The sequence below is a fragment of the Mus caroli genome, chromosome 11 (assembly GCF_900094665.2).
Source record: "Mus caroli chromosome 11, CAROLI_EIJ_v1.1, whole genome shotgun sequence".
NCBI lineage: Eukaryota > Metazoa > Chordata > Mammalia > Rodentia > Muridae > Mus > Mus caroli.
In genome coordinates this window covers 96,436,454-96,461,857 of record NC_034580.1, presented here as the reverse complement: position 1 = coordinate 96,461,857, position 25,404 = coordinate 96,436,454, and the positions used below count along the sequence as shown (strand labels likewise).

The 25,404-nt window shown below is 50.5% G+C and overlaps 3 protein-coding genes across 6 annotated transcripts in view; 1 reads left to right on the top strand and 2 right to left on the bottom strand.

The window, feature by feature from the left end:
* The window catches only part of Dnajc7 (DnaJ heat shock protein family (Hsp40) member C7), a 38,707-nt gene extending 30,021 nt beyond the window's left edge, over positions 1–8,686 (top strand). For both annotated transcript variants that reach the window (XM_021175511.1, XM_021175513.2), the window contains 7 exons: positions 178–342; positions 1,232–1,323; positions 6,215–6,288; positions 6,568–6,714; positions 6,903–7,055; positions 7,630–7,692; positions 8,349–8,686. In XM_021175511.1, coding sequence (XP_021031170.1) covers positions 178–342; positions 1,232–1,323; positions 6,215–6,288; positions 6,568–6,714; positions 6,903–7,055; positions 7,630–7,692; positions 8,349–8,386 — 732 coding nt within the window. In that variant the 3' untranslated portion in view covers positions 8,387–8,686. The remainder of the gene's footprint in view (positions 1–177; positions 343–1,231; positions 1,324–6,214; positions 6,289–6,567; positions 6,715–6,902; positions 7,056–7,629; positions 7,693–8,348) is intronic.
* A 982-nt stretch (positions 8,687–9,668) lies between these two features.
* Cnp (2',3'-cyclic nucleotide 3' phosphodiesterase) lies at positions 9,669–16,483 on the bottom strand. 2 transcript variants are annotated; one of them, XM_021176805.2, is made up of 4 exons: positions 16,343–16,483; positions 14,494–15,163; positions 12,329–12,468; positions 9,669–11,084 (listed from the first exon to the last, which is right to left on the bottom strand). In XM_021176805.2, exons 1-4 carry the CDS (start codon positions 16,469–16,471, stop codon positions 10,635–10,637), a joined length of 1,389 nt encoding a protein of 462 aa, XP_021032464.1. In that variant the 5' UTR covers positions 16,472–16,483; the 3' UTR covers positions 9,669–10,634. The 2 variants fall into 2 exon arrangements, with proteins under 2 accessions (XP_021032464.1, XP_029339960.1); XM_029484100.1 differs by lacking the exon at positions 16,343–16,483 and adding an exon at positions 15,430–15,623.
* A 3,389-nt stretch (positions 16,484–19,872) lies between these two features.
* Ttc25 (tetratricopeptide repeat domain 25) overlaps positions 19,873–25,404 on the bottom strand; it is a 26,813-nt gene continuing 21,281 nt past the window's right edge. The window contains exons 10-12 of one of the 2 annotated variants that reach the window (XM_021176743.2): positions 24,585–24,685; positions 21,844–21,928; positions 19,873–20,405 (exon numbers count right to left, since the gene is read on the bottom strand). In XM_021176743.2, the coding sequence (XP_021032402.1) occupies positions 20,032–20,405; positions 21,844–21,928; positions 24,585–24,685 (560 nt within the window). In that variant the 3' untranslated portion in view covers positions 19,873–20,031. The remainder of the gene's footprint in view (positions 20,406–21,843; positions 21,929–24,584; positions 24,686–25,404) is intronic. The other variant, XM_029483124.1, reaches the window with a different exon arrangement.

Genomic DNA, 25,404 nt, shown 5'->3' with positions numbered 1-25,404 from the left:
AAGACTCACAGGAGTGTGACAGCTCCACTTGTCAGTGTGTTAAACCTTCCCTGCGGGGGCTGGGCATGGAGGGGCCTGTGTCCTGCCAGGCAGCTGGGATTGAAGAGAGAACCGTGAGAAAGAAAGAGTGAGCTGAGGCTTTCTGCACTGAACTGACCGTCGCTTGCTTCTCTCCAGAATGCCAAAGCCCTTAAAGCCAAGAAAGAAGATGGGAATAAAGCCTTTAAGGAAGGAAATTACAAGCTAGCATATGAACTGTACACAGAAGCCTTGGGGATAGATCCCAACAACATAAAAACAAATGCTAAACTCTACTGTAATCGGGGTACGGTTAATTCCAAGGTAAGTACTTGATCTGGGGTGTCAAAGGTCTTCAGAGATGTGCTTAGCAAGACCAAGCCAGATAAAAGAATGGTGTCCCTCGTCCTGTAAGGAACTGCCTTCTGAGAAACGAACTTGCCTTTTTGTGTGTAGTGTTGAGAGCTTGAGAGGCAGCTTGGCTGACCGTTCCCTCCTGTTTTCCCCAAGTTGTCTCTTGTGAGAGCAGCTAGCAGGTTTGTGCCATTTTAACAAGTGTTGTCACTTCTCATTTGAGCAAGAACTTGTTTATTATTCAGGACAAAGACAGAGAAGGTTGACAGCATTAATTAGGCTTTTATAAATTGCTGAATACGTGTAACTGAGAATGAAGCTGGGCAGTGGTGGCGCACACCTTTAATCCCAGCACTTGGGAGGCAGAAGCAGGCGGATTTCTGAGTTCGAGGCCAGCCTGGTCTACAGAGTGATTTCCAGGACAGCCAGGGCTACACAGAGAAACCCTGTCTCGAAAATCAAAAAAAACAAACAAACAACCAAACTGTGTAGCTGAGAATGACCATAGTTGCCCTGTAAGAGAGAAAGGGTCTGTAGAGTCCTAGTAGTTAAAAATTGCAGTCTTTCTGGTCTTTGTAGTTGGTTCATGGAAGAGTGGACTTCCATGAACAACAAACAAAACTTCTGTTTGTTGTTTGGTTAAACAGGCGACACAAAGAGGCGCTTTAATCAGTGTGTGTGGCTTTTATCACATAGTAAAGAAACCAGTTTGAAATTTGGTGTCCTTAGCCCTCTGACTTTCCCAGGGAACAAGAATATAGTAGGACAGGAATCTAGGCGTGTTCATATTGTGTAGACTCCCTCCGTCAGTGGCGATGTGAAGTGTGATGCTCTCTCTCTCTCTCTCTCTGGCCTGAAGCTTAGGAAACTGGAAGATGCCATAGAAGACTGTACGAATGCGGTGAAGCTCGATGACACTTACATCAAAGCCTACCTGAGAAGAGCTCAGTGGTGAGTGCTCTGGAGGGGCAGGGGTTGCCACTGGTTAACTAGGGGAATTGCGTTGTGATTGACAAAACAGACCCAGGGATGTTGTGAGGTCATTTGGTCCTTCCCCCTGCCTCTAGGTGGGATTGTTCCAGCCCTAGACTATCTTTATAGACCTCCAGCGGAGGAGATTGCACACGCTCCCTCAGTCTCCCATGCCTGTGTCTAACGCCCCTCACGGTCAGTAAGTTTCCTCTGATGCCTGACCCAAATTCCTTTCGTTAACATACGAGTCCATTTCCTTGGAGACTCCTTTTGTGTTGTTCACTTCTGCTCTAACTTGGCACCGTCTGTGCTTGCCCAGGAAGTGTTGTTGAATGAATGTGTGGTGCTCGGAAGAGGGAAGAAGAAAGTATTCTTACAGTTGAGGTGTGCCTGCTGTTTACCATGAGCAGGGCGAGTACAGTTGAAAGCAATTTCACTTACTCAGCAGTGCAAATACATATATTAAAGAAATACTCTTCTTTGATAGACCCAGGATAAATAGTTCATGCCAAGTATTCAGAGCCAGGAGGGCTCTGTGAAAAAGATCGTGCCTGCCCAGACTTTTCCCAGATGCTGCCCAGCCTTTTTGTTCATTTTATTCTTTAATCCGTCTTCCAGAGAATTTTCTTCAGACAGAACAGTACCAAGGACTAAATGAACCTCTCCAAAGCATGTCTTCTGGCCTAGGTGTGGGGACATAGCCTGTATGTAACTCTAGCACTTATAAGGTTGTGCAAGGCCAGTGTGGGCTATAGAATGAATTCCAAACCAGTCTGAACTGGTGGGGAGATGCCAGCCCAGTGGGGACCTGAGTTCAGATCTCCAGAACCAACATGAAGTCTGATGTCTGTAATCCCAGCTCCTGCACAGTGAGATGCAGACAGGCAGGAGAGTCCCCAGCAGCTCACAGGCCAACTAGCCTGGTGCATTATACAGTGCTAAAAAAGAGACCCTGTCTCAAAGTGGAAAGTGAAGATCAACATTCAAGGTAGTCCTCCCGTCTCCGTTATGTGCTCCTTGGTGAGTGTGAGCTTCGTTCCCACAGAAGCATTCACATACCAGGGCTCTGGGTTTAGCACCTGGCTCAGAGGACAGAACAAGTCATTTTATTTTCTCCTGCTCTCTAAGCAAAGAACTTCCTGGTTTTGATTTTGTTGTTTCGTTTTCTTGAAAGTGACTAAGCTGGCCTGGTTAGACTTTCTGTGTAGATAGTGATGATGACATTGAACTTCTGATCTTCCTGTCTCCACCTCTGACAAGTGCTAGGATTGGAGGCCAGCATCAGTACAGCTTTATTGTGTTTTTATACAGGCTAGGAAAGCAGTATACATGCCAAGCTACCTCCCCAGCCCTATGTAGTTCCCCCACCCCACCCCTGTCGCAGCCTGGGGCAGTAACGCTGGTTTCCTAAAGGAGAAGGAAGTTCTTGGTTATCGTTTTTCCAGTGCCCGTTTTATTCCTAATTATAAACTGTAAAGTCCACAGGACAAGCACTACTTAACTGCTGCTTGAGCCAAAACTTCCTGGTCAGTGGTACAGAGCCCCTCAGCTCCTCACCACTAAGATACAAGAACTGCTGGAATGTGTGAAATTGTTTTTTTAATAAAATTAAGTGGAACAACAACAAAAAATAGCCAGACATGGTGACACATGCCTTTAATTCCAACACTCGGAAGGCAGAGGCAGGCGGATTTCTGAGTTCGAGGCCAGCCTGGTCTACGAAGTGAGTTCCAGGACAGCCAGGGCTATACAGAGAAACCCTGTCTTGAAAAAACAAGACATCCAAAAAAAAAAAAAAAAAAAAAAAAAAAGAAAGAAAAACCAAAAAATAAAAATAAAATAAAGTGGATACATGAATTGTATTATCAGTTCTGAGAGACTAGCCCTTATTCAGCCCAGAATCATATGCACTGTCACAGAAATGGAAGCTTGGGCTGGAGGTATAGCTTAATTGTATAGACCCTGCCTAGCATGTTTGAGGGCCTGGATTTACTGTCTCCCTGCCTCTTACCCCACAGAAGAGAATGGAAATTGGTAGGGTGCTTGCCTAGTATGCACAGATGCAGTAGCTGGCACTCTATAAATGGGGTCACATGTCTGTATCCCCACACTAAAGAGGGAGGTAAGAGGATCAGAAGTCCAGGGCTGGGCTAGAGAGATGGCCCACTGGGAAAAGGAGCCTACCGCCACCAATTGGACCACTTCAATGCCATCCACAGGACCAAATATGGTAGAAAGAAAGAATTGACTCCCAAGAGTTAATGAACTCTGACCTCTACACATACTGTATAGTTAAGCACACAAGCACACATACAGACACAGTAAATGTATTGTTTGTTTATGTTTTATGAGACTGGGTTTCTCTGTATAGCCCTGGCTGTCCTGGGTTAGACTTACTGTGTAGACCAGGCTGGCTTCAAACTCACAGAGACACACCTAACTTTGCCTCCCACGAGCTGGGATTAAAGGGATATGCCGCAGCTGCCTGGCCAGTAATGATTTTTAAAAATTGACAAGTTCATCCAGGCATGGTGGCCTACACCTTTAATCCCAGCACTTGGGCACCAGTGGCAAAGCGGATCTCTGATTCCGAAGCCAGCCTTCCTGGTCTACAAAGTGAGTTCCAAGACAGCCAGGGCCACACAGTGAGTCTCAAAACAAACCCAGAAAGTTCAAGGCCAGTCTGGGCTGCATGAGACTATATCTCAAAAAATTAAATTAATTAAAAAACAAAACAAAAACCCAACCCTTTGACCCAACTGAAGGCTTTAAGCAACACAAAATGTACAGAATTCCTTGCAATTTTTTTTAACAGCAAAAAAACAGAATCCTCTGGTACCTACTACCCCAATTCTCTGTACTATGGTAACGGAAACATGAAGAGTTGTTCATTCTTAGTTTGCTAGAAGACAGTAGAATAGGAGGGGTGTGTGTGTGTGTGTGTGTGTGTGTGTGTGTGTGTGTGTTTACAGTCAACAAAAATGAGAAGTTTTACTGACGGTTCCTTGATTTGTGTCTGAGTGGCTTTGCCTCTGAAACTCCACCCCAGTGTGGGGCAGTGGACACTTGGACACAGTGGGCTGAGAATGTAGCAATGGTCCCCAGAGGCACTGATCTTCCAGAACCCTGGAGAGGCTTGACCACCATCCAGCTGGGCTCAGCCTTCAAGTGGAACAGATGAGAGCTGTTTGCTACCTCTCTTAGCACAGGCTCGGTCGGGCTCTTTCTCAAAGCCCTAAGAGACGGGGAAAGATTTCTGAGTTTATGTGAAATACTGCAGATCCTCCTGGGCAGTTCACACCTGCAATCCCAGTACTTGGGAAGCTAAGGTAGGAGAATGGCCTCTTCAGGGCCAGCTTGGACTACAGAGTAAGTTCTAGTCCAGCCTCAGCTACAGAATGAGAAAGACCTCATCACAAAAAAGAAAAAAATCAATAGAAGAATGCAAGTCAGTGCCCTGGTACGTGTTTATTACGTTATGTAGAGGCCTGGTGATCAAGGCAATCACTCAGATGTCAGGTTTCGTGTTGTTTGTTTGTTTCAGGACAGGTTTCTCCATATAGCCCTGGCTGTCTTGGAACTCACTATGTAGACCAGACTGGCCACAAACTCACAGAGATCCACCTGCCTCTGCTTCCTGAGTTGCTGGCATTAAAGGTGGGGGCCACCACTCCCTGGCAATGTGTGTTAAATTACTGTATTTCAGATTATCCAACACTTTGACCTGTGAATTAGCTCTCTATTGTGTTCCTAGTTACCCCGTGTCTGCAGGGCATTGTGGGTTTTGTTTTTATTTGGCTTGGTTTAATTGAGACCAAGTCTCACAATGTCAAGCTGGCCGTGAACTCAGAGATCCTCCTGTCTCTGCCTCCTGTCCTGATTCTACAATTAAAGGCATTGTGCCACCATGCCCAGACTGGACATTGTTTTGGGGTGTGTGTGTGTGTGTCTGTGTGTGCTTTATTTTTTATAAGTCAAAGATGAATGAATGTATTTCCAGAAATTCAGAGAGCCTAATTATCAAACTTCTCTTTGGCCAGCCACATTGGTATCAGTCTTCCTGCCCTGGTCTCCAAAGCTGATGTGCGTTAAGATGGACTAGTGTGATGGAAGTGTGGACCGCCTCGGGGTGTAGCAGCTAGCTGCACTGTGTTGACTCTGCCCATTCTTAGCAGATGTTGTGTCTGTTAGATGGAGAGATCAGACTTGGTGCCATCACGTGGTTAGACTACCACGTGGTTCTGCGGGAAGCAGCACTTGCAGAGTCCTGGTACTCTGCCTGTTCCAGGCACTCTTCTCGTTCTGGCCCAGTTTCCTCTTTGCTTTTGGGCTATGGAAATAGAAACAAGACTGTGCTGCGAGTCCCTTCTTCTGTCTCACCTCTACCTCTGAGATGGATTGATCTTAGTGAAAGCATTTGTCAGCAGCTTCCACCCTGACCTTGATCCTTCTAGTGGCTCAACTAACCCCACTTGCAGCCTTGGTTGGAACTGGTCCTGCATGTCTGGCACTGAAGGTGTCAAGCTCTTTCACAGCAGTTTGTCTCACATGGTCATTTTTCTCTTGTCCAGAGCAGTCAAGTAGGTGCTGTCAGTGTCTGCTGTTGGGCAGCGCTGTGACACCGAGAACTCTTCCTTAGCCCTTGCCTGCTTAGAGCAGGGGACTGCTGGCTGGGTACGGTGCCAGGAAGCTTATTTTGCCTTGAGGAACTGAGAGTTCATTCATCTTTAGATAAGGGATTCTGCTGTTTGATGAAACATCCTACCAAAAGTGTGTATCTCTTGCATGAGCCATTCCTTCTCCCTAGAAGGTCCCACAGGCCGTTACTATTTATGTCTGAGTGCTGTATTACCCTGTACTTCCTTCTCAGTTACATGGACACAGAGCAGTTTGAAGAAGCCGTGCGGGACTATGAAAAAGTATATCAGACGGAGAAAACAAAAGGTACGAGGACAAAGGGGCAGAGACGTGTTGCTCAGGGGGCTGTGGTCTTCTCGGTTGTTGGTCACAGCACTTAGGACCATTCCGTTTGCTCACTAGCCTGGAAGCAGCTAGCAGTTCCTGGGAGGGGCTCAGGCACCTGTGTTCTGGCTCTCGCTCCCCCGTTAGTCTCACTTCCTATATATTCAGAAGAAAGCACCAAAAGAGCCCCTGTTGTGGTTACCAAAGTTTCTACCCTCTAGGCAGCTGGGCTGTCTGTTGATGCTGCCTTTCTCCCTCCAGAACACAAACAGCTCCTTAAGAATGCACAGCTGGAACTGAAGAAGAGCAAGAGGAAAGATTACTACAAGATCCTGGGAGTGGACAAGAATGCCTCTGAGGACGAGATCAAGAAAGCTTACCGGAAACGGGCCTTGATGCACCATCCAGGTGAGCGCTGGAGGAGGTGCAGCAGAACCCACAGCGCAGATGCAGTGGGCACCCAGGAGATCGCTCTTCAGTGGGAAGGAGGGGGTGCTGGGCTCCCTGTCCTACAGGCTGTGGGAGGTGCCACATTCCAAACTTGGACAATAATAGACTTTGTTTTCCTGTGTCCCTGGTTTCACTGAATCCTCTAGATCGGCACAGTGGGGCCAGTGCCGAAGTTCAGAAGGAGGAGGAGAAGAAGTTTAAGGAAGTGGGAGAGGCCTTTACCATCCTCTCTGATCCCAAGAAAAAGACTCGTTATGACAGTGGACAGGACTTGGATGAGGAGGGCATGAATATGGGCGGTGAGTTGGTTTGGGCATCGGCAATGAAAATGGTCCCTGTATAACGTTTTTTCTAAAGCACCAGAAAAGCCCCCATTGAAGTTACCAAGGCTTCTGCCCTCAGGGCAGCTGGGTTGGGACACCCCAGAGGGGAGGTCTATAAGTACTCAGCCAGTGACATAAGCCAATAGGCTGTTTAAAAAAAAAAAAAAATGAGCTAGGGCAGGAGCCATCAGAACTTTTGTGACCTGGACTAAAGAGTCAGGGTCTCCAGGACTGGTACATTGATTTTGGTAACACTGAATTTGAGCCTTCTCAACACAACCCCAGCATTCTAGGAAGGCATGATGCAGGTGACATTCCTAGGTAAGAAGCCCAGTCAGAGGCAGGGGAAGCTTTCCTTCTAGACTCACCTGGAAGGGAACAGATCCCAGAAGCAGGATCAGCAGGTTCTGCCTGGGTTGACGTGGGGAGAGGCTTGCTAACATCTAGGCTGAAATGGAAGAGCAAAATGAGCCTCAGAAGTCTTCTGCGTCTGGTTCCTCAGATCTTTCTGATTTTCCCCTTTTTTTGCCCTTTCCATCCTCATCACCAGATTTTGATGCAAACAACATCTTCAAGGCATTCTTCGGTGGTCCTGGGGGCTTCAGCTTTGAAGGTAGGTATGCCTGCTGCTCTTAGGAGCTCCCAGGTGACAGACCAGCACTGACCCCTCACTCAGGCAGCACCTGGGGAATCTGAGTGGAGACAGCTGGATCCTTGTTCAGCAGGACAGGCGTGTGCTGATGCTCGTGTGGCTGATGAGGCTCCTGGGTTTATTTTTCTTGGGACCATTCTCAGTGCAGTTAGCAAAGTCAGAGAAGCATCACCAAGCCCCGTAGTATCATGCCTTCTCTACAAGAGCAAGGGTGTTGAGAAGCTACACACAAAGTGCCCTTCAGCCCAGTGGTAGGGCGCTCACCCTGCATGCTGGCCCTTGTGCTCTAGGCTTAGACAGGTTGATACCCTTGGAGTCTCTGTTTGGATTAAGCTGCTCTTTAAGACTTTGGGCCGGGCGTGGTGGCGCACGCCTTTAGTCCCAGCACTCGGGAGGCAGAGGCAGGCGGATTTCTGAGTTCGAGGCCAGCCTGGTCTACAAAGTGAGTNCGAGGCCAGCCTGGTCTACAAAGTGAGTGCCAGGACAGCCAGGGCTACACAGAGAAACCCTGTCTCGGAAAAAAAAAAAAAAAAAAAAAAAAAGACTTTGGTATAACAACAGTGGTTTTCCTAAGAAAACCACAGAGCCAACTAACAAGCCTTTCTTTTTCCTTTCAGCATCTGGCCCAGGGAATTTCTACTTTCAGTTTGGCTAATGAAGGCCAACTACTTACAACCCAGAAAATGCAGACTTGCTTGGTTTAACCATGAGTGTGGACAGTTCACTTCCTCCATCATGTCCCTGTGTACTTAGAGCAGTTTCGTTTTCTCAGTCGGGTGCCCTGTGTCTGTATGAGGGGTGAAGGAAAGGGGGCCAGTGCTGAGGACTAGGGAGGGAGGGAAGCCAGGGGTAGACAGGGAGGCAGGCAGCTTGTGAATTTTTGTTGTATTGTTTAACTTTATTAAAAAAGAAAAAGAATAAAATGTTTTGACCGTTCTTTGGTCCTTGGCTTTGGCAGCTGCTCTGTACCTGAGGTTCTTCCAAGAGCATAGGCACCAGGTTGTGTGTGTGTGTGTGTGTGTGTGTGTGTTTTCACTATGTGGGCTCAGGCTAGAGCAGTCCTCCTGCCTCAGCCCTCTCCAGTGCTGGGATTAAGGTATGAGCCACCACACTGTCCTGCTCCTATAGCAGGGCACTGGAGCTTGAGGGATATGGACATGAGGACAAAATTCTGCTCCTGCCTGCTAGTGGTGGCACATGTTTTTAATCCCAGCACTTGGGAGGCAGAGGCAGGTGGATTTCTGAGTTCAAGGACAGCCAAAGCTACACAGAGAAACCCTGTCTCGCAAAAAGCAAAACAAAAAATTCTGCTTTCAAAGCGTGGCAAGGCAGCTCCCAGTCTCGGGCCTTTGCTGGCTTAAGGCTCAAACTGTTGGGAAGTGTTCTCTTCCCGCTTACATGAGGCAACATGAAGGGATCTGCACACTGCTCAGCTAAGTTGCTGTTCTAGGCAGACACAAGAGGCTCTGAAGCTGGACTGCAGGTGCTGATGGCACTAGGGAGAGAGGGGCCTTGAACCAGAGCAGCAGGAGGGACTGCTGAATGTCTACTCTCGGGTGTGAGGAGCAAGGTTGCCTTCCCCAAGTACCCCACAAAGCCCAGGCTGGGAACTCTGAGCCTTGCTGAAAGGTCTTTGGGACATGGCCACCTGCATGTGGTCGGTTGCCTTAGCTGTCAGATAAAGGCTTTGTGCTCCAAGTTTCTGGCTGCCAGCCAACCCCACCTTCTCTATGAGTCTGAAGCCAGCCTCTCCTTTCTGCTTCATGAAAGCCAACACTGTTGCCCTGTCCAGCCTCGTCACAGCTGTGCCCAGCCAGCAGAAGGGAGACAGGACCGATGGCCCCAAGCTGTGGGACAAAGCTGGTCTTAATGTATGCAGCCCTAACCCCAGGGAAGACTGGGCTGGACATAGAAGGCCAAGAGTGATAGCACACAGCTGGGATTAACATGATTTATTTCAGTATCAGTCTTAGTGGTTGCTGAGGTGGGCAACACAGGGCGAGGGTAGGAGCATAAATCCCAGATTCTCCGGTGACAACGCAATTAGCAAGGTCCTGTTACTGAGCAGAAGGCAGAGTGAGGTACTCCAGGAGCCAGACTTTCCCAGAGCAGGAAATGGGGCTTAACTCTTGCCAGCTCAGGGTCCCCTCCACTGGTTCTTGGTACCTACCACCCTCTTTTAGAGGAGACCCAGAGGCACCATGCAGGCAAGATGGGCTGGGCAGAAAGCAGAGCTGGAACTTCTCAGGGCATCTCTCTGACCTTGGCCTCCATCCACACAGCAGAGACGTGCTGCTGGAGATGGCTGGACCGAAACCAGAGATGTGGCTTCTGGTAATTCCATTTTCTCCCCTAGCGACCACATCACCCTAGTTACAGTGTGAAGGAGATAGGGATTTAGGAATAACCAAAGGTGAGAGGTAAACCCCTTTTACAGCCCAGTAAATAGCCCAAGCCTTCCTAAGGGCTACAGTGATTAAAAGACTGGCACCCAGGGATCTGACCCCTCTCTAAGCTACCACTGTTTTCCTGTGGCAGTAGCGTTTGTCCCTAGCATGTGGCAGCTCTGAGGTGTGTGTGCCCAGCTTTGGATGGGCAGGGGCTAAGGGAGGGTTAACAAGTTCTTGGATGCCTCTGGGCAGATGCCGCTGCAGGCCCAATGACCCAGCCCTTTTATTACTACCTCTGGTCCAGGTTCCTGAATGGTCTGCCCACCCGCCTGTGTTGAGAGCTGAGTATTAAGGGGAAAAGAAAGGGTGGGCACAAGGAACTGGTAGTTATTTTACAGACTCCTAAAAAGTTACAGGTACGTTAGCTTTGAGTAAAAAAAAAAAAATCTTAAAAATCAAGTGGAAGGCATGTTGCTGTGTCCATCCACAGCAGTGGTACAGTGGTGTGAACCCTCAGATGATGGTGCAGATCTGCATGGCACCCCCCTTCCGGCTGCCATGTATGGGCACAGGTTTGCCCTTCCCATAGTACCCCGTGAAGATGGCCTTGACCTCCATCTTCTTAGTCAGGCTCAGCATCCATCGCCCTTTGCCCAGGGAATAGAGCTTGCCCCGGGGGAGCTCGCCCACGGCCTCACCTTGGCTGCCCCCCTTCACCTGCTGTAAAATATCTAAGAGGTCAAGACCCGTCTGCACTGGCTGCACGTCGGCCGCACAGCCTAGGGTGACGTGAGCTCGGCTCCCTGGGGGCAGGCCCTCGGAGGCAGATGGCTTGTCCAGATCACTGGGCCACAACTGCAGCTCCTGATCGGTCAGCACCACCTGGGCCCCAGCTGTCTTGGGTGTCACAAAGAGAGCAGAGATGGACAGTTTGAAGGCCTTGCCATACGATCTCTTCACCACCTAGGGAAGGAGAGGGGGCCCACGTTAGAGGGACAAAGCTGATGAGAGCAGTCCATCCCCAGGGGAGAAAATGAGTGTGGCTGTGCGGGGGTCTTGTTTTTGTGTTGTGTTGTTTTTTGAGAAAGGTTTTTCCTCTGTAGCCCAGGCTGTCCTGGAACTCACTCAGTAGACCAAGCTGGCTTCTAACTCAAGAGATCCTCCTGCCTCTGCCTCCGTAGTGCTGGGGTAAAAGGTGTGCGCCACCACGGCCCAGCTTTGCAGGGGTCTTTTTTAAAAAGGCAAACCAAACAAAACACACAGCACAAGCCACTCAAGCTAAGGTTGGAAAAATGCTCTCAGAGAGGCACCAGATACAAACCCCGTTTACTGCTAGCCTCTCTGCCTTGGCAAGAGAGAGGAAACACTAGAGCCTCCCTCCAAGCAAACAGGATTGACAAGAGTGGTAGGTGAAGAACTACTGTTGCTCCACGGCTCCCTCCACCAACACGCTGGGGTCTACATCTGGTTACCTCTGGCTACCCCTGAGCCCCTTCCGTGAGTTCATGTGACCTAACTGTAAAATCTTTTTGTTCATGAACTTCTGTTCCAGCAGCGGTGTGTGGCAGGTGCTTAGTGAGCGGACACTAGGAAGTAGGACAGTAGGAAGGAGCGACGGTACATATTCAGCCATTGCACTGGACTAGTAGGCTTTGAGAACACGGCAGACAAGGCTATGAACACCGAGCCCTTAGCTGCCGCTTCCCCGGGGATTGGCCAGTAAGCAAGCAGGTGAGTGGCTGCGGGGAAGGCCGTGGTAAAGGAAGTTAGGAAGTAGACAGCATGCCTGTATCTGGCCATGGGCTGTGTGCTATGGTGCAGGAATGGGTGGCTCGATATCCTGAGCCACTGCCTCTGGAGCAAGGCCAGTAAAACAGGCTCCCTGGGATACAGGACTCTCAGCATTTGAGACTCTGGAACTTAACAGGGGTTTGAGAAGCCAGAGCAAGAACCTGCTGCTGCCTGGCATAAGGCCATAAATCTATGTCAAGGAGAAGGCCCTTTGGCAGGCCCTGGGGAGAGATGGGACTAGTGAGGCCCTAAGAGAGGATAACAGAAGATTACAGACTACATCAAAGACTGGAGGCCTCACTTCTCCAACCACTGTGTGATGTCTCCGCTCTATACCGCAGTTCCAGGAGGTACTCCAACCCACTTACCCCCCCACACACACATCCACCCGGGCGTCCCTGGGGAGGAGGACTCACCTCCTGCTGGGCGTATTCTTCTGCCCCGGCGGCCTTCCCGTAGTCACAGAATTTGGTTGTACAGTGCAGCACGCCTGGAGGTCTCTTTCCAAAGTAGCTGACCAGCTCAAGCTTCTCCTTGGGTTCATCCCCAGAAATAACTGCAGAAGAGAAAAGGGTCCACCAAAGGTGGGGAGCTGGGCCTACCAACACCTATCTCGGAGACTGCAGGCCAAAACCAGGGCCATTACTAAGAAGTTCTTGGGCGGCTCTGCTGTGCTTCGCTTATTTGCTAGCTGAAGATGAAGGTCAGTGGACAGAGTGCTGGCCTGGCCTGGCCTGGCCAGCGCCAACACCCCAGGTTGAGTCCCCAGCACTGGCACTGCGTAAAGCAAGCATGGTGACATACACATGTAACCCTAGCTCCAGGAAAATAGATGCGGGAAGATGTGGAGTTCTCAAGCTGGAGGTGGGGGCAGCTGGGGTCCTTGCCCAACATGCATAGGGTCCTGGGTTTAATGCTGGACAGGGAACAAACTAAACCATGCCATGCTGGCGTTACAGCGTATAGAGCTTTGCATCTCTACCTGAGTTCTCAGGCATATGTAACATAGGGCTAGGCCATACAAGCCAAAGGCAAGGGGAAGCAAGGGGAACCAGGTGGTACATGGGGAAATGAAACCCATCCTGCCACTTACTAGCCACCTGGGACACGTGGGTGACTTGTCAGTCCACTGTGACAGTTCCAGTTGCCATACCCCCAAATTCCTCAGGGCCTCTGAGATTTACAGCAACCATTTCAGCCAGCCGTGACTGGCCCCACCTGCCCTGCAGGCATGTGTGGAGGAGGAGAGCAAGCCAAGGGCCTGGAACAGGAAGGGTCCTAGGGACAGTGGGATGAGGTGGCTGAGGACCAAGATGTCAAAAGCTGGGCTTCCAAACAGAGGCCAAGCTTGGTGGCTGAATTCGGTCTCTAGCTTTTCCATTCCTTCCCAAAGGCTAACGCTTCAAGGGGTCCTCTATTCTGAGCACGTCCTGTTATTGTTTCTGATGTCCCCTGTCACACTCTGAGCAGAAAAGCATTCTGGTGTTTGCGGCCAAAGCCAGCATCAAACAGTAATTATGCCTGAGCCAGCACCACCAGCTCTGGCCAGAAGCCCTGTCCCTGAGCGTTGCCCCTCACTCTATACAGAAAGTGGCCTGGCCCTCAACTAATATCTTCCCTGTAAGAGTTTGAGTCTTAGGAGCCTAGAAATAAGTTTTCTGAAAACTCACATGGGCACGAAGGACCTGTTTGCCTCTGAGCAGTCGAACAACAGAATGAAGGAGTTTGTTTGCAGACCTGCTAAAATTGAAAGTACCTGAGTCTCTAGTACTGGGGAAGGTAAAGGCAGGAGAATTACTGCAAGTCAGAGACCAGCCTGATAGATGGAGTGAGTTCCAGGCCCGCCATGGAAGGCTACATAGACTTTTGTCTCCAAAACAAAACTAAACACCCAAGACTCAACTACCTGTGGGACACTCTGGGCGAATGGGACCACTGAGGACTCTTCCCTCCCCAGACTATCCACTCATTGGAGCCAACAGCCCTTACCAGGAAAGACTCCTCCTGGCTCCTACCCAGGTACAGCTGGCAACTTTTATATCCTTTCTGGGCATGTCTCTTATATGGAGAGAATATTCTAAAAGGCATGAAGCTAGGTTCTCTACAGCTTGAGATGCCATGGGGGAGCCCAAGACCCATTCTCTGGAAAGTCACACAGCCTTGGCCTTGCTACTTTTTGCAGTTTAGGTTTCCACCTCATCTTCTGCTTAGAAACATATATTCTGCTGCTAAAACTGATTTTGACAGCCTTGGTCTCCCTCCGCCCTCCACCGAGGAGGTTATAGCATATGGCGATGAGAATTATAGTTTTTTCCCACCTCCAAGACTCAGATGGAGGTCTAGAGCCAAACAGGGAGGATATCCTGGTGCTGGGGGGAAGAGGAAGGCAAGAAAGGAGCTATGGGCATGCCCTTCTCCACTAACGCCTTGCTTCTGGCTAGTCCTAGAAGCTGTTACCTGTATCCTCCACCCGTCCACCCCATCCTTTGAGCTCAGCAGCCGCACTGCCTGGCTCTCCATCACAGGCAAACAAAACAGTACGAGGCTTTAGCTGCCCTGCTCCCACCCCACATCCACCTACAGTGTCGAAGCTCTTTCTTGAAGGCCTTGTGATTCCCCAGCTCCTCCAGAAAGACCTGGCCAGCTTTTCGGAGGGTCTCAGAACTCTTTTTGGTCAGGAACCAGCCAAAGTAGAGTGGCAGAAAGTCCTTCTCCAGTCCAGGCTTCAGCTTCTTCAGGTCATCGGCCGACAGCTGCCATTGGTTCTTCTCCTTGAGCTGGGCACAGTCTAGTCGCCACGCTGTCTTGGGCTCCACCAGCACCACCTGGTACTGGTACTGGTCTGCCATTTCAAAAAGCTGATCCAGCCGCTCCCGCTCATGGTTGGTATCATCAAGCACAAGAACCCTGATGTCCCGGCGGCAGTAGCCAGCCAGGTCCTCGTCCAGACGCTTGTACGCCTCGGAGAAGTCTGCCCGAGAGCCAGGGATGATCTTGTAAGCATCAGCGGACACCATCTTGGTGCCATCGTGGTACTTCTCCAGGATGAGCCGAGCCAGTGTGGACTTGCCGCTGCCTGGCAGGCCGCGCAGGATGAATAGCGTCTTGCACTCGTGGAGAGTAGCCACCGTGTCCTCATCTTGAAGGAAAGGGAACTGCATCTCTGGCTTGTCCTTTGCTCCTGAGGATGACATTTTCCTGAAGAAGAGCTTGGGCAGGAATGTGTGGCTTTTTCGGGTAAAGCTTGTGTTCTGTGTTAAGACAGGAGGAGGAGGAGATGTCAGCCCCAGCTCCTCAAAGCCAGCCCACAAGCACCACACCCTAGTCTCTGGCCTAGTTCTCCCAGAGGGGGACCGGTTGTCGGTTGAGGAATCCCCAAGCCTAACTTAAAGCACCCTTGAATGGTGGATGCTTTCCCCAGAGGGGAATGGTGGATTTTCTTCCTCGCAGTAGATCCTTCAGTATCTTCAACAGCTGGGTTGTAAGGGTAGAGGGAATCTTTCTGAAGCTATCTAACCTCTTACTCTTCTGGCTCCAAGGATCACTCTCTGCTCCCCCTCAGGAACGCCTTGGTGGCAGGGCACGCAAGGGCAGCAAGTGCCTGTGGCTCCCTGTCAGCCCTAACTTATATATTCTTGGCACCTCTTAAGGATGTCCTGTTTGGAGGCCTGGGGCTCTATGTATGGGCAAAGCCACAGCTGCCTTGGCTCTCTTGAGTGTGCAGAGGAGGGTGAGGGCAGGGGAGGGTGACCCAAAGACCGCCTCCCTCCACCCAACAATGGCACCAACAGATAATACTCTCTTGTCTGGGTATAGGGGGACAATGGTCCCACAGAGGGCTGGTGGGGGGCAGGGCAGGAGGGCACTGGACAAGGGCATCATTCACAACCACCTCCTCCTCTGCTCTCTCGGGGCGCCCCCTCCCCCAATCTGTAGGACTAGGGCACAGGGCACCTGTATTCAGAGATCTTTGCCCCCTACTCTGCTGTGTGTTAGTTAGCAGCACCTCTCGGATAAACAACAAGAAATAGCGGTTTCAGTTGTCATCTGCACCGGCTTCCGCCCCTGAGAATTTAGCTGGCTTCTGGCTTCTCTATAGCCTTGAGCAGGAACCCACTCCCAGCGCGGGCTCCACAACAGCCCTGGACTCTCTGGTGCTACGCAGACCCATTTGCCAGCTGGTGTCGCCAAGGAGCATCGACTTTCACTTCCCTGCGGCGATATTTCCTTCTCCAAAGACACTGAGACTCCCCCAAAATATCCCCGCTTGCGCCCCTTGCCTTCGGGCTGCCTTGGGGGATCCAGAGGCAACTTCAACTCCGGAACCTGGTGTCCTCATTTGCAAGCTACTTCTGCCCATGCATCCCCAAGACTCTCGCTTTCAGTTAGCCTCTCTCCCACCCCGGCCCCCACGCGTGCGCTGCGCTCACCATGATGAGTGGGCACACCGTCGTCACCGCCTTTGCGGGTACTATGTCTCCGGGGCCGCCCGCTTGCGCGAGGGACACGGGCGTCTCGGGGTGTCCGGAGGGGCCCCCCCTACGCAGGGTCCCTTTCATAGCCTGGGGGCGGGGCGCGCGGACGGGGCGGGGTCAGCCCGAGCCTCTGCGCACGCGCCCCCGGGGAATGGAAACCTGAGTGCCAGGAAGCGGAGGTCTGAGCCTTGGCAGAAAGCAAAAGCACACCTGGACTCTCAAAGAGTCCGCCACGCCACCTCTTTGTTCCTTAAAAGTTAAAGTTTAACTTTTTCCCTTCTCTGAGACAGAGACTCACTATGTAGCCCTGACTGTCCTGGAACTCACTATGTAAATCAGGCTGGCCTGGTACAGAGATCTGCCTGCCTCTGCCTCCCAAGTTCTTGGATTAAAGACATCACCAGGAGAGAGATGAACTCTTGAAACAGGAGGCAGTTGCCTTTCCTGGGTTCCCAGGCAGGCTGGGATGAAATGGGTGCAGTCAGATAGCTTAAAAATTTGAAACAGGCCCATAGACCTTATCACAACTGACATGTGATGGAAGTACCATTCAGGCCACGAAACCAAGCCGATAGGCATCACCGCCTCCTAAAACAAAAACAAAGACCTAATTCATCAAAATCCATAATTCTGGGAAAGGCCCTAAATGTATTATCATTGATTTTTGGCTTCTATAGTCTGCTTCTGACTTAAATATGTCAACACAGGATGTGGTTTTTATGATTAAAAGCCTACCCTGAGAAAAGTGCTGGTTGGTGGTGGCGCACGCCTTTATTCCCAGCACTTGGGAGGCAGAGGCAGGTGGATTTCTGAGTTTGAGGCCAGCCTGGTCTACAGCGTGAGTTCCAGGACAGCCAGGGCTACACAGAGAAACCCTGTCTCGGGGGAAAAAAAAAAAAAGTCTAGTGAAGGGGCTGGCTAATAAAGACTTTCTATTGGCTTCCACCTCTGTCTAAGCAGTCTTCTTTGCTGGATATCCCCCCTCCCAACCCCCAAAAAAGGTTTGTTGTTTTAAAGATGAATCTCATGTAACCCAGGCTAAGTTCAAACTCTCTATGTAACAAAGGGTGACCTTGAACTTCCGATCCTTTTGCTGGAAATTCATACATACAAGAACATGCTCAGCTGTTTAAGATGCCGGGGTTCCTGCAAGCTAGGCAAGTACATCCTAGCTTTGAGGACATGGTGACATTGTTCACTTTCACTTTTTAAAAAAAAAACATTTCATTAAAATATAGCAAGGAACAGCCGGGCGTGGTGGCGCACGCCTTTAATCCCAGCACTCGGGAGGCAGAGGCAGGCGGATTTCTGAGTTCGAGGCCAGCCTGGTCTACAGAGTGAGTGCCAGGACAGCCAGGGCTACACAGAGAAACCCTGTCTCGAAAAAAAAAAAAAAAAAAAAACAAAATATAGCAAGGCATGGTGGTACATGTCTTTGATCCCAGCACTTGGGAAGCAGAGGCAAGAAGATCTCAGTGAGTTTGGGACTAGCCTGGTCTACAGAGTGAGTTCCAGGACAACCAGGGCTACAGAGAGACACCCTGTCTCAACAAAACAAAACAAACAAACAAATATATAATTATATATAATTTCTCAGGAGCAGTTGAGATAGCTCTGTTAACATGGCCGTGTTACCCTGAGTTGGACTTCTAGGCCATGAATGGTAGAAAACCAGCTCCCTCGACTTGTTCTTCTCTGACAGCCACAGACATGTCACGGTGTATAGGTCCGCACACATAAATGCACACAAAAAAATAAATTAAAATGTACTTTTTATTTCTTTGTTTGAGAGATCTCTCTGTCCAGCTCTGGAACTCACTGTGTAGACCAGGCTGGCCTCAAACTCGCAGAGATCCGGCTGCCTCTGCGTCCCTGATGCTGGGACTAACGGTGTGCACCACCACTGCGTGGCTTAATGGATGAGTTTTATTTTATGTGTATTGGTGTTTTGCCTGCATATGTGTCTATGTGGGGGTTTAGAACCTTCTGGAACTAGAGTTACAGACAGGTGTGAGCTGCTATGTGGTTGCTGGGAATTGAACTCAGGTCCTCTTAAAGAGCAGCCCTTGCTCTTAGCCTCTGAGCCATCTCTCCGGCCTAATTTAAGATGCAATTTTAAAAAGACACAATTTAAAATACTTTTATCTAGGGACTGGGGCTATAGCTTGGTGTTAGAAGACTTGTCTAGTAGGCACAAGTTCCTGGACTTGACCTGGGGATAAGTTTGGGGGACCAAAGAAATTCTGCCTTTGAATTGCCTCTCACTTGACTGGAATCCTGGCTTCATCCCAGTCTAAGTCATCTTTATCCCTGCTTCCGGACCTCATGGCAAAGGCCTTGCATGATGGTTTGTATATGTTTGGCCCAGGGTGTGGCACCATTAGGAGGTATGGCTCTGTTGAAGTAGGTGTGTCACTGTGGACATGGGCTTTAAGACCCTCATTTTAGCTGCCTGGAAGTCAGTCTTCTCATAGCAGCCTTCAGATGAAGATATAAAATTCTCAGGTCCTCCAGCACCATGCCTGCCTGGATTCTGCCACACTCCTACCTTAATAATAATCGACTGAGCCGGGCGTGGTGGCGCACGCCTTTAATCCCAGCACTCGGGAGGCAGAGGCAGGTGGATTTCTGAGTTCGAGGCCAGCCTGGTCTACAAAGTGAGTTCCAGGACAGCCGGGGCTACACAGAGAAACCCTGTCTCGAAAAACCAAAAAAAAAAAAAAAAATAATCGACTGAACCTCTGAACCTGTAAGCCACCATCCCCAATTAAATGTTGTCTAAGAGTTGCCTTGGTCACAGTGTCTGTTCACAGTAGTAAAACCCTAAGATGGCCTGATCCTTTTTTTTTTTTTTTTTTTTTTCAGATTTACTTATTTAATGTGTATGAGAACACTGTTGCTGTCTTCAGACACACCAGAAGAGGGCATCAGATCCCATTACAGACGGTTGTGAGCCACCACGTGGTTGCTGGGAATTGAACTCAGGACTGCTGTTAACCACTGAGCCATCTCTCCAGCCCAGGCTGATCCTTTTGAGGCCAGATGTTTATTCGCTAACTCTAGGAAGTCACAGCTTTCTCAGTGGGATTTCTGTGGTATTCTAGAAAATAATATTCCCTGGGTAGCTTAAGGCTGCACAGAGGAGGCCGCACATCCTGGGACTCTTCTCCCAGACAGTCTGCCGGTAGACACAGCTTTTACTCCAATCTACTCTGAAGGCCTACAGGCTTTATAAGATGGATGATGTCAGCAGAGCTGGGGGTTCTGTATATCCCCATCCCACTCCCAAGCCTTGTACATCCTGGGGAAACTGAGTCTATGGTTCTCAGGGCTTTCCTTTCCTGTTCTTTCAGCGTTCTGCACTCTCACACTCTCAGACACTCACCTGCTTCTCCCCCAACCCTGCTCATCTCTTCCATTGGTCCCTACTGAGAACGGGGGGGGGGGGGCGGGGGAAGGCAGCACAGTGTCACTCAAGATCAGTAAAAATTAAAGACGCATATTTAATGGGGAAACGGGGGGGGGAGCACACGGGAGGTGGTCTGTAGAGGTCAGTCTCCCAGTTTTTCCTCTCTAAAACACCTGGGAACACTGTCTGCCTGAACCTCGAGCCTACTGAGCCAGTCTTCATCCCTTCTCTGTTGTTAAGTAGCGTGGGCTTTAGATTCCTCCTCTTTTGTCCTCTCCAACTTTTGGACCTCCCCTTTGGCTGCTTCTGCTGGTTTCTTCTCTTGTTTGTGGCTGCCGCTGTCTGAGGGTAGGTGGCTGGAGTAGTCCGAGACCCTTCTGTAGATTTCTCTGGACTCTCTCCTGACCCCGAGGTTTGACGAGTGACCGTCTCCCAACAGTTTTTTGCTGAGTCCTCCTGAGCTTTTCCTGTCTTGCTCATCATCCGTGGCTTCTCTCTCACTCTCCTGGTCCCTCTCCCACTGCTTCACCACCCTCTCCTGCTCCTCTCGCCCTCGCAGCAATTCCTTCTCTGATGCTCCCTGCAAATCCATCTGTGACATGATGTCCTCTGAAAAACAGAACGGGGTGGGTAGCCTCGGTCACATGGTGTCACATGTCACACTCTTTCCAAGGGAGGGAGCCAATCATTGCTCGGGTCCCGGAGAGGCTCTGCTGTGCCATCGGGTGAGATGCCGCCGCATGTGTCACACCGCTGGATTACCATGCAATTGCAAGAGAGCCCGAGACTGGCACAAAAGAGATCTCACCACAATCTCCCTCCAAGAAAGACCGAAACCAGAATCGGAACCCTGGACGGCCTGACCCAAGAACACAGGCTTCTTTCCTTACAGGAAATGGCACGGGTGCTTTACTCTTTGCTCCATGCCCTGTGAGCAGCCACACTGCCAAGGGCTCCTGCTCTAGTACTGTCACACTGTATCAGATCCTCCCACAACCCCTGCCTCCCACTGCTGTGATGCAAAAGACATCCTTCCCCCCTTGACAAAAATGGCATAAGTGTTGACAGGTGACATGGGGTCTTTTTTTTTCCCCCCCACTGGCCCCATCCTGCCACCATTGTGTTTGTCCCTGGGGAGCAGTCAGTGTCCAGTTCTTTTGTAAACATGTGAGCAGGCTGTGAGTAAGAGGGGCTGCTGGAGAGCCGCCGTCTTAATGATTCTTGCTCCTTGGCTGATAAATACAGAAAAGTCACCATCGCATCCTGGGTATCCTTCATGCTTCTCTTCCTGGAAGCCGCTCATGGGGAAGTCAGTGGAAAAGGGGCTCAGCCATCCCGAGGTAAAAAGATAAACAACAGTGCCCTCTTCTGTTCAGAGAAGGAAGTGTCCCCATGAGAAGGCATGAGGTCTTTCCTCTGCCTGTGGCCGGCCCAGAGGAGGAGAAGTTACTTTCCTGCCCACCTCCCACTCCCCAGCCCCTATCCATCACTCCTGTGGCTTTTTAACTCCTCCGTGCAGTCTCCAAACAGAGGACTGACCTCTCTTTGAGGGAATCAGCTACCACGAGACAGGCACTGGAGGGATGGCGCAATGGATGGATGACCCTGAGTCCTGAACCCTGAGAACTGGAGGCACACACCTGTAAACCCAGGACTTGGTGGGAAGAGGCTAGAGGAACATCAGGAAGTGACGACCATTCCCTGCTACAGAGCAATGGTCCTGTGGGCTGTGGGCCCTGCAGAGAGGAGTCCCTGGTCTGTCTGAGAATCTAACACCTACCTGGCACACTGCGAGTGATAAAAAATGGTAAACACCCCACGAATAACCTGAAGACAGAACGGAAGAAGGAAGAACGGAAGGGCAACTGGGCTGGGGGGCAAAGCCAGGCCATCCCCGTCCTGATCCAGGAAGAGATTCAGCTGCTGTTGGCAACTGCATGAGCATACTCAGAGGGCAATGCCAACCTGGCCTTGGGAGTGACTGGTGAGTGGGGCAGGACAACTGGCAGAGAAGGGTGGGGGAGGGACGGAAGGGGTAGTGACTCACGTCTCTCTGCCTTTTCCCTGAGTATCTCCCTGTAGTTCGTTTTCTTAAGTTCTTCGATGATGCCCTTGTTGGCGTCGTCCAAGGCCTGTGGAAGTCAGAGGAGAGGAGCTGGTAAACCACTTTTTTTTTTTTTTTTTTTTTGGAAACAGGCTATTGCTCTCTCTATCCCTGGCTGGCCTCAAATTCCTGCCTCCACTTGCTACATGCTGGGATTACCATGTGCCACCGACACCCAGCTGGTTGCTTTTTGTTTTGAAACAGGGTCTCTTGGGCTGGGGAGATGGGTCAGCGGTTAAGAGCACTGACGGCTCTTCTGAAGATCCTGAGTTCAAATCCCAGCAACCACGTGGTGGCTCCCAACCACCCATAATGAGATCTGACGCCCTCTTCTGGTGTGTCTGAAGACAGCTACAGTGTATTTATTTATAATAATAAATAAATCTTAAAAAAAAAAAAACTGAAACAGGGTCTCATTAAGTATGTCGGTCCGAGCTGCAGCTTCTGCCTCTGATGGGATTATTAGCATGTCCCCACACCCTGCTTTCTGTGAGGTCTTGAAGAGCCTCCATCTTTGTCAGTCATCTCAGAGGCTGGCACTGAGCTTTAGGCTATGTGTAACTGGATGCCTGGTGGACAATATGGTTCTGGGGCCCGCCCAGTCAGGTTTCATATCTAGAAATGGTAATGCAAGAGGCAGGGGTAGGTGGAGGAGTCTCAGACCTGGTCCCACAAGGAGCCACAGAGGATCAATTAATGAAGTCAATGCCCAGCCTTCAGGGTAACCTCAGCCCTGCCTCTCGGAGAGCCCCAAGCCCTGCCTCCCAGGAGACCAGGGCTCTTGCTCCCACTCTCCTTGGTCACAGACAAGGGCCTATGCTTTTGCCTTGGTTTTCCTGCGGACACTAAGCTTCACATGAGGCCAGGATCATAGCCAGACAGGCATGGGCTCAGCCACTTTACCACAATAACTGCAAGGTAAATACTTGTGCTCTCCATGGGTGGTCATGTGGGACAGGATCAAGTCAGAGGGGCCACAAGCGAGCACACACGTGGCAGGGCTGGAGTGAAGGTGGGCATTCTGAGGTGTGTGTCACGGGAACTGTCCCTCAACAAGAACTGGGCAGCGATATGTCAGGCCTAAGCTACCCTGAGAAATACAGAAGAAGCAGGGGTGTTCACTGGGGTCTCTTGGGAGGAATTTTTCTACTGCAATATGAAAGTATTGGCCTCACCACATCATAAACTTTCCTTCCCAAAGGTCTCTTTTCTGGCACTCCCTGTCCCTCCAGCACAGCTCTCTGCCCCTCACCCTGTGCCCTGCTATTCCAGACCAATCCTGCTTGTCCTCCAAAGCTCAGCCTGAGGCCTATCTCCTATTGGGTGTATCCTCAGGGTGTCACTGACAAGGTGACCTGCTCCTTTCTCAAGCTCCTGCTGCTACCCGTGTGTGTCTCCAGTCTGGCCCCCTTGGGCCATGTCAGTGCTGCTGAGTTCTATGCTCTGGCCTCTCAGCAGGGGCCTGCTTCAGAGGAGAGGCACCCCCATCAAAACCCACTCTAGCAGATGATTATACTGGGGGGGATGCCTGTACCTGTGTGCCCCCAGAACTTCCCTGTGAAAAGTGCCTGAGGAACCTGGTGGTCAAGAAGAGGTAGGTGGGTGGGGACCCCTGAAGAGGGCTTTATGGGACTTGGCTGAGGTCCTACATCCACCTGGAACAGTATCTTTGGGAGGAGACAGGTGGGGGCGGGGCTGGACAAGCCTGAGGTACCTCCTGGCTTTGCCTCACTCAACTTGTGGACTCTGCCCCCTGGCACTTCTAGTCTAGGCCAGCACTGCCCACCAGGAATGCCTGCAATAGTGGGACTACTCTACAGCTGTACCATGCGGTCCCACCAGCTACACGTGGCTGCCAGGCACTTGAAATATGGCTAATGACTAAGAAACCGAACTTTGCAGTCAAGTAGGTCAGCAGCTGCTTCCTGGGCGGGGCTGGGTGATTGCAAACTGAGGGGGTCAAGGAAGGTCCCCTGGGAGAGGATCTCGAAGCTAACACTTAGAACTTAGTTGAGAGGTTCCTGGAAGGGGAAGGGGCAAACCTAGGAGGACTTAGTAAATTCTAGACAGAGATTAAAGCACTTGCTCATGGGCACAAGACAGTCTATTAGGGGAAGGGTAGAAGGCTAGCTTTGACTGGAACTGAAAGGGGGACCTGGGCAGCTGCACACACACACACACACACACACACACACACACACATAGAAAATAGAAAAAGAAGGAAGAGGAAATGTCAATCCACATTAAACAAAGGAAACCGGAAAGCCACGTGTAGTGTGATGGCCCACACCTTAGTGTCTTACAGTTTCAGTGGCTTTGGAGGCTAAGGCAGGAGGACCATTGGAGTCTAGGAGGTTGAGGTTAACCTGGGCAATGGAAAGAGGTCCTCATATCTAATGAATTAGTTAATGGATAATTACATTATTAAGACATAAATAAGACAGTAGGAAGTGTCACAGTGCATAGTACACGGAAGAGGTGACTGTTTAGTAAAAGTTTCGCTTCTTTTGTTTGTTTCAAGTCAAACCACTATTCATCGGCTGCCGGACAGGTGGTCAGCAGTGGCAAAGGTCAAAGCCAGCGCCCTGCCAGCCTGTGTCCTTGAAGGATGGGTTAAGGGGGCCGAGAGCCAGGCGGGCCACCCACTCCAACCCTCCCCAGCCCAGCAGCTGACAGATGCTCACGCTGATGATGGCCTGCTGTGCCTCGTTGTTGTGGACCAGCTTGGCTCTCTCCAGGGCCTTCTCAAAGTTATTCACAGCTGACTCGAAGTCTCTCAGCTTCACTGGGGGGTGGGGAAGAAGGCAAAGAACAAACTGAGACACTCTGTACCGCTGACAGAGCCCCTGGTCAGCCAGGACCTATGTCCGCTGTGATCAGCTCCAGATGACACCCCCCCACCCCCCAGGAGCTCGGCCCCGTCTTTGGTCTGTGTAGCACTGAGAACTGGGACACAGGGACCGGCACTGTAGCTCCCAGGCCCTCAGTGAGGGGACCGATTTTAGGACAGGAATGGTGCACACGATGTGTGCCTCCAGGGTGGGGACTATAACCCTATCTGGAAACGGTTCCTGGAGATGCAATCCATACTTTCAGGTAGCTTTCTGAAAACACTCTATAGAGTAGAGTGGGGGACATGCTCAGTTGGTAGAGGCTATGATGCATGAAGCCCTGGATTTGACTCCAAGCACTGCAGAAACTGGGAGTGGAGATGTGCCTGTAACCCCAGCACTTGGGAGGTACAGACAGGGAAGGGTAAGGTCCTTATTGGCTATGTGTCAAGTTCAAGACCAGCCTGAGACTCATAAGGCCTGTCTCCTTTTCCTTTTTAAAATTTATTTATTTTTATTTTTATTTTTTTGGTTTTTTGAGACAGGGTTTCTCTGTGTAGCCTTGGCTGTCCTGGAGCTCACTCTGTAGACCAGGCTGGCCTCGAACTCAGAAATCTGCCTGCCTCTGCCTCCCGAGTGCTGGGATTAAAGGCGTGCGCCACCACACCCGGCT